The 8446-nt window shown below is 44.2% G+C and overlaps 1 protein-coding gene across 1 annotated transcript; it reads left to right on the forward strand.

Moving 5' to 3' along the window:
• Window positions 1-1164: 1164 nt before the first annotated feature.
• Window positions 1165-7758, forward strand: LOC146203960 (antimicrobial peptide microplusin-like). The gene is made up of 5 exons (XM_084586023.1): window positions 1165-1243; window positions 3296-3357; window positions 4572-4661; window positions 6522-6548; window positions 7532-7758. Exons 1-5 carry the CDS (start codon window positions 1165-1167, stop codon window positions 7601-7603), a joined length of 330 nt encoding a protein of 109 aa, XP_084442149.1. The 3' UTR covers window positions 7604-7758.
• Window positions 7759-8446: the final 688 nt, after the last annotated feature.

The following is an 8446-nucleotide window of genomic DNA, read 5'->3' on the forward strand; positions in this document are numbered from 1 at the left end:
TAACGCATCTGTTAAACAAAGAGCATAAACCAAATGTTTTCGTGGGAGCTGTCATAACAGTGCCCACATCGTACCGATTGGCGACATTTCGCAACCCATGCGAGAAGCGGTGCTCATACCGCAGAACCACGGGCTTCTTCGTTGCGTCGCACAACATTAAACTCTTGGCGTCTGGACCCCTTAATCCGCAGTAGAAGTTTTTCACATCTGCTGATAATTACTGACAGCGCATAATTACTGACAGCGCCCTAACCACTGCGCCACCCCGGCGGGTGGCGCAGTGGTTAGGGCGCTCGACTACTGTTCCCTAGGATGCAGGATCGAATCCCGGCCTCGGCGGCCGCTTTTCCTTGCTGGCGAAAAGCAAGGCGCCGGCGTGTTGGGCGATGTCAGTGCACGTTAAAGAACCCTAGATGGTCAAAATTTCCGGAGTCCTCCACTACGGCGTCTCTCATAGCCTGAGTCGCTTTGGGACGTTAAACCTTACGAACCAAACCAAATAAGCATATGCTTCTTGATGACGCCGTTGATGAAGGTGCCAGGTTTCCTGTGATTTAAAGAGTAGCGCTCAAATTACTCCTATCCGAGTATCGTTATCTTTGGTGCCAGTTTTAGCCATTCTGAATCCCTACCAGCAACTCAGAATTTTTTTCTTTCTTTCTTTCTTTGGAGGAGTTAGGAGATTCTTTTTGGAGAAGTTACAGAATATTCATTTTCCAGTTTTGACTTTTGGGCCACCTGCTGTAAATACACGTTGTGATCATGCAGTTTACAGAAAATGCGAAATAAAAGTCGCGAAACGTTTCACCGATTTGTACTTCGGCATTTTCGGAAGAATTAACAATAGATCGCTCTCCGCAAGAACACCTTCAGCGGTCCCATAGAGACGAACCAAAGATGAGACCCTTGTCGGCGCGTGTGTGCAGTGGTAAACAGGTTTGGTGCTTACCTACCACTGGGTCTGTCTTTTTTTTTTTTCTCTTATCTTCAACAGCCGACAGCACCGGAGCACTTTCTTAGAGGGCATCTATCGGCAAGCAGACGTGGCTTCCCTCAAAAGTGGCTGACTGATGACGTGTAGGATCGGATGGTATAAGTGGGCCCGCCTATGAGCTGTCCTGTTTTTCTGCCCCGCCGCGAACGGTGTGCACACTATAGAGCGCCATGAAAAAGCTGGTACTTCTCTTTGTGGTCTGCGCTTACGGCGTTATTTCTGTCTCTGCTGACGATCCTGATATTTGCTGTGAGTCGCCTGACTTTTGTTTACTCTTTCTGAAATTTTATTCTTATACGTCACTAGGTTAGTCCCTAGGTCATTGTTTAGTTGACATCTGCACATAAAGTTATCTCAAACGTAATCTACCAGCTCCTATACTATCCGCGTTGTATCTGGCAGGGAAAAGGCATTGAAGCACAAATAATTTATCAGTGCCGTCGATGTAATCGACAACTGCCGCCAAAAAAAAAAATAAAAAAAAATAAAACATATACATATACGGTAGAACGTTGTCTAATTCGTAAAAATGCACGTATGACCAGCGTGAAATGGCTGTATGAGGCAAAATAGGTCGATTGATTAGGATCTGATGAACGGCGCAGAGCCTCAATCTTTAACTTGCAGAGCTAACTATTCTCTACCATCGGCGCATATCAGGCGTATATAGGCTCATCATCGGAGCATATAGATGAACAAATTATGCTTAAATAAACTGCGTATTTGCGTTTGGGGCTGAATTCGTGTTTAGTATATGTCAGCGCATTACATCTCTTATGCAAGAAAAATATGCTTGCATGGAAGATACCAAGACAACACACGTTGATAAGTCGGCATCTGTTTCATATAACACAAATGCATCCTGCATTCCATTACTCTTCCGCGAGTATGGTCCCCTTTAACGTAGTAACGTATAACGTAGTAAAAGTAAGTTAGCCATTTCAAAATCGAGCCTGTCCCCAACGTTAACACGCATTGGAGTTGCACATTATTAAGAAAGGTATTTGCACACGTATTCTAAGTTAGAAACAGCAAGCTTAAAGGCCTACAGCTTTTAGTTCTGGAATATCACGTCTATTGCGTCTGAGTCTTGCGTTAACATTATTTCACCTCTTCGGAAAAGTCAGGAAATGTTGCGCTTTTGTGATTTGCAAGTACCCTATAGCACTGTGACTTCGGCTCTCTTTAGCAGACCCGCACTGACTTGTGATGTGACTGCGTTGTTTTGCTTATAAGGCTCCCTAACCCTAACCCGCGTAGGCAGGCACTTTTCTGATTAGTAGCGCTATTATGCGTTCATTAAGAATCGAGCTATAAGCCATCTTACCATTTTTATGTGGTTAGTAATATCATAAGCTTCATTCTGAAATCTTTTTTTCTGTCACCCCACATCAGCCAAAACTCGAATTGTGTAATGAAGTCTATAATAACGTTAATAATCACCAGGCCGTTCCTGTGTGCAATTTTAATAAATGTTTCTGTGCTGCGCTCGTGCATTAGTTCCGCCACTTACAACTATTTCAACAACTGTGCCAGCTGTAGGTCATGACATTAGCACTACATTTTCCGCTTCACGCGCAGGTGCCATGATATATACTTTGGTTGGTGTGAGAAATTACGGATGTTCTTTCATGTTTATTCTTCGCTTCCTTCGCTCACTTCCTTCCGTCCGCCTGAGGCTGACGAGTAACAAAAGAGGGTCTGCGAATTACTTCCCCTCAACTAGTGCAGGGCTCATTTGTCATCTTATAAGGCAGTGGAAGCTCGGCAACTGTTAACTCGTACGTTAGCAGTGATCACGGCACGCATATCTGTGTGAGGAAGAACACATACATGGCGCCAAGCTTGCAAACATCTGTGAAAAGTATTATAATACCTGGAACCCGCCAGCGTGGCGCAGTGGTTACGACGCTCGACTACTGTGCTTAAGGATGCGGGATCGAATCCCGGCCTCGGTGGCCGCTTTTCCATGGAGGCGAAAAGCAAGGCGCCCGTGTGCTGTGCGATGTCAGTGCACGTTAAAGAATCCCAGGTAGTGGAAATTTTCAGAGCCCTCCACTACGGCGTCTCTCATAGCCTGGGTCGCTTTGGGACGTTAAACCCCACAAACCAAACCAAGTCTATTATAGCACCTAGAAATTCCTACCACTACATGCGCAGGTAAAAACGCAGTTCATTAAACCTCTTTCAATCGCACTGAAGCCGCTATTTTCAATTCAATGCATGCCACCATCCACGTGGAAGACACGTTCAAATTGTGACTGGTATGCTTCTTCTTTCTTTTGCTCTTTCACGACAAAGCTTTCGACGATGTCAAGCTCGGTATCTTGCTGAGATGCGTCAGATCAAAAGCCTGGCTTATGGTGAGTTCTCAAGGTCAAAAAAAAATTGTTGCAGTGACCATGAACCACGAACATGCATTTAGAAATGACCGCCTGTATTTTTCTGGATACAGAAGCATTCCTTTCTAAGCTTAAAGGGCAGCTTCAATTAATTTTTGTGGCTGTGCCTTCAAGAGAATATTAGTCCCCCGCACTTATCTCTAACTTTTGTACCAAGTTGTGCATTCTTATATTGTGCATCGCCCCCAAGTGTTTTCAAAATCTCAAAAAATAAGTAAATACTCATTTGAGACATTTATTATTTGCAAGTTGTAATCACAGCCTTGTAAAAAATTTCATGTAATGTTGTACGGACCTGGTATCGCGGATCGTGAAGGCGATAATGTTGCCGTCTAACGTTTAATAAGCTCTGAGAAGTGTGGTCCTCTGCTACAGCATGTAAAATTTATCCCTATAGTGTATGTTCATAAAGTCTGGTTTATTTAGCGTTAATCCGAAAAACAAATTTTTTTCTGGTGGGAGTGCTTTGTTATGAAAATTTAGCTTATGGCCTATTTATATTTATAAAAATTACTATTGCAAGCTAATGCCAGTTAAATAAACTTCCTACGTGATCTCATAAGAGCTGTATATAAGAGAAATGCGCAACAACTTCAACAGGACACAGGAAGAATCACACAAAACAGTTCACGAGCGCAGTTCGTGAACTGAGCAAGAGCTGAGTTCGTAAAATGGACGAAAGTCTGCCAGAACATCCCTTGCATCATTTCATAGCAAAATATTTTTCATCATCATCATCAGCCTGAATATATCCACTGCAGGGCGAAGGCCTCTCCCATATTTCTCCACTTAACCCGGTTCTGTGCTAGCTGCATCCACTTGACCCCCGCGAACTTCTTCACCTCATCCACCCACCTAACTTTTTGCCGCCCCCTGCTATGCTTTCCTTCTCTTGGAATCCAGTTTGTTACCCTCAGCGACCATCGGTTATCCTCTCTTCACACTACATGTCCTGCCCATGCCCATTTCTTCTTCTTAATTTCCACTTTTATTTTTAATTTTTTACGTCACCTTCTTTTTTTTTTTTTTCTCCACGAGGGGGTGCACGTTGCTTTTTACGAGTCTATCAACATAATGAAATGCGTCTCTGATGGTCCGAACAGATTAAGATAAACGTAAGCCAGTGAGAAGCTGGAAAGCAGTGCGTATGAAAACAATTATTTCGTATTTTGCAGCTCCGCAACGGCCTTGACCACCTCATGACCGTCTACCAGTGCCAGAGCGATGTCTGCTCTTTCAACAAGATGTGCGACGAAGGGGACGTTGTAAGGAAATTTGGCGCTCGTCTCCGCATGCTCGTGGTCATGTGCTGCCCACCCGAGTGTGGTGCTGTGCACAACTGTGTGAAAATCGAGGGAAAATGTAGTGCTTAACTTGCTTCTTTAAAGAATTGTATAAATAGTAAGTTGCGTGCAACTCGTAAGAAAATAGCTTCCGTGCAATTATCGCTAAATTCTCTATTAACACTGTGATCGCTTTGTTAGCTTTTATGTTTGTTTCAGCCACTGCGCTAAAAAGAGAATTCTTGAAGAACCCCATTACCTTATTTAGACAAACAAATACAGACCGGAATAGCAGCGTCGTGACAGTAGGTCGAAGCCAACGATTGAAGGGCTTCATTTGAAAGGCATGTGGCACTTCATCTTTGATTCTTTAATGAGAATGGAACACACAGTGGTTTGGTGTATGTGCGTTCCATCTTCGTTATTTTCTCTGGGACCATGTTCGAGCCCGCGATGTGGCGCTAAGTTTAGTACGCCTCACGCTCCGCCACAATTGCAGTCTAATTAAATATATATATATATATATATATATATATATATATATATATATATATATATATATATATATATATATATATATATATATATATATATATATATATATATTTATATGAAGGAAAGAAGCCATCAGTCGGCGAGGCCAAGGAATGCGTTGGGGATGGTACTTTGTGTCTTTTTTTTTTAATGTTTACTTGGATAGTCACACAAATTAGTAATGTAATCTGTTTAGGGGAAAGATAATTAAACACAAAGTAGAAGAAAAAACAACCTGCCGATGGTGGGAACCGAATCCACGACCTCCGAATATCGCGTCCGGTGCTCTTCCAACTGAGCTACATCGGCCGCTGTCCCCCCTGCTACTTGCTTGGGTATTTATGTTGTCTGTATACAGACTTTGAGAGTGTTCACCAGCGCCACCCTCAGCCATAGCGGTGGACGTGGAACGTCCTTTGTTAACGCCAGCGTCACGTGGAACGTGATCGAGAGCGAGGGCGAAAGCTGTGCTAGAACCCTCTAACGCTACCTATGGCTTCAAGACTGCCAGAACCGTGACCCCCGTAAGCTACAAGCAGATCAATTAAGGGGAAATGAGGGTGCTCGTTATAATACATGAAGGAAAGAAGCCAACAGTCGGCGAGGCCAAGGAATGCGTTGGGGATGGTACTTTGTGTCTTTTTTTTAATGTTTACTTGGATAATCACACAAACTAGTAATGTAATCTGTTTAGGGGAAAGATAATTAAACACAACGTAGAAGAAAAAACAACCTGCCGATGGTGGGAACCGAACCCACGACCTCCGAATATCGCGTCCGGTGCTCTTCCAACTGAGCTACATCGGCCGGGTGGCGCTGGTGAACACGCTCCAGGTTCGTATACAGACAACATAAACACCCAAGCAAGTAGCAGGGGGGCAGAGTGCTGTCGTGGACACATATTTTGTCCACGACAGCATGAGCCATTAAAGGCCTTCGCCTTCAAATATGTGGCGTCACAGTGGCAAGTCATTACGCCCTATGCGTACCCTCGGAGTCAGGTTGTTCTATGAGCACGCATTTTCTGTCGTACAGTTTGGCCTTTATTTGCAAAGCGTTGCGGCGAGATTTCATAGTCAGGTGAATACACTCAGAGATGGCAGAGTTTTGGTATGTTACAAAGTAAGGGACTCACGAAAGAGGGCCACTGATTGGAAAACAGACGCCGAGAATATATTGAAATTTACATTGAAACATTACTTAAATAAAACGAACCGTTTAAAGACAGTCACATCAATGACTAAGATTAATTCAGAGGTTACTGCGGTTACTGATTAAAAAAATTTTCTTCCTTGCTGTTCATTTCAGACAACGGCTTTGAACAGATATATGAAGGTAAGTCACCGCAAAATAAATATTTCTCTTTTTTTTTTTTTTGACCCGTCGTCTTAGACGCTACCCATTCATATGAACGCCAGCTTATATTGCCTCGGAATTTCGAGAGTATTTTAATAACATGTCCACCGTTTATTATCACACAAAAAATGAAATAACTGTTTGGATTCAAAGATAGGGAAAGATTGGCCTAAATGCTTTATTCAGATGCTACTTCTTTGTTACATTGGTCTGTTATTGCTGTTATTGATGGAAAGTTCCCGGTGCCGAGCATCATACCATTCTTAGCTCGTATGTGTGAATACGCGCACGTGTGTGCGTGTGTGTGTGTGTGTGTGTGTGTGTGTGTGTGTGTGTGTGTGTGTGTGTGTGTGTGTGTGTGTGTGTGTGTGTGTGTGTGTGTGTGTGTGTGTGTGTGTGTGTGTGTGTGTGTGTGTGTGTGTGTGTGTGTGTGTGTGTGTGTGTGTGTGTGTGTGTGTGTGTGTGTGTGTGTGTGTGTGTGTGTGTGTGTGTGTGTGTGTGTGTGTGTGTGTGTGTGTGTGTGTGTGTGTGTGTGTGTGTGTGTGTGTGTGTGTGTGTGTGTGTGTGTGTGTGTGTGTGTGTGTGTGTGTGTGTGTGTGTGTGCGTGTGTGTGTGTGTGTGTGTGTGTGTGTGTGTGTGTGTGTGTGTGTGTGTGTGTGTGTGTGTGTGTGTGTGTGTGCGTGTGTGTGCGTGTGTGTGCGTGCGTGCGTGCGTGCGTGCGTGCGTGCGAAGTATGCGTATTTACCATTGCTTCAGCCAGCAGCCTGAATTCTATATACGGCGCGCTGGCAAGGCAAGCGCTGTGCACTCCAAATTCCACATTATTTCAGTCGGCATTAAGCTGGTAAACGTAAGGCGGACGTCACAGCACTGTCGTCTTTTTGTCTGCTTTGAGAGAATATTGGTTTTCTGTTTTCTTTTTTTTTATTCTGGGACTCATGCAGCCTATTTCCGTTTTGCAGCCCAAGCCCCGCCGAGAGTTCTGGTCCACAGCCAAGAAATGCGAGAAAGACCTGCCCCCAGATGATGCCTAATGAAGTGCGGCATCCCACTTGGTTCCTACAGCTAAAACTGCGGCCCATCGACTTAATGTGTAATCAGACAGGCTCTTTGAGCTCGTGTTACATCTCTTCCGCATAATTTCCTTTCAAGCTTGAGGCTCTTTTTTTCCCTCGCAAATGCAATTATTTCTGGCCGGTTGTCTGACGTGTGTGCACGCATATCATATAACCAAATAAATACTTCTCTTCACTGACAGTCGCGTTGCTTCCTTCATAACGTTTTCCTTGTTTTTGAGGCTCGCGATCATGTCTTTTGTGTCTTTCACACTTAGCTAGCATGCATTAGGGGGACAGTGGCATAGGCAGAAGAGCTTTTGAAAGGTGACTGAAATGGATTTCTTACGTGATGCGTGATACGGAATATTTAAGCAACGAGAGAAGCCAATTACCCCACCTGTAGCGAATAATGCGGCAGTCTTTGTCTCGGCCAGTGCCTTACAGTAGGTATGTATGTACAATTATCCCTTGTGTGGAAAATGTTCCGTTACTGTACGCTGTGGACATATGGAAGTAAAGAAGAATCATCGCGAACAGCAATGCGAATAAGGCGCACAAAAACCAGGGGACGACAATTTGCGATTCCAGCTATCCATGCGGCACCTGGCGGTGAAACCATGCAACGAGCTAAAGAGGTCCAATAGCAGACGCCCCACGCTCGCGATATGGAAACCTGCTAGCACACTGCTCGTAGCACCGCGAAAAAGAAAAAGAAAAAACTTTGGGAAACCGATTCTGCAGCTGTTCCGCAGTGCGTGTCAGTACAATGGCACATCGTTGCATATATTTCCTTCGTGCTCTAGCGATCGACGCCAGAGA

Source organism: Amblyomma maculatum, chromosome 1, assembly GCF_055883805.1.
Source record: "Amblyomma maculatum isolate TAMU_Amacu chromosome 1, ASM5588380v1, whole genome shotgun sequence".
In the NCBI taxonomy this organism is placed as follows: domain Eukaryota; kingdom Metazoa; phylum Arthropoda; class Arachnida; order Ixodida; family Ixodidae; genus Amblyomma; species Amblyomma maculatum.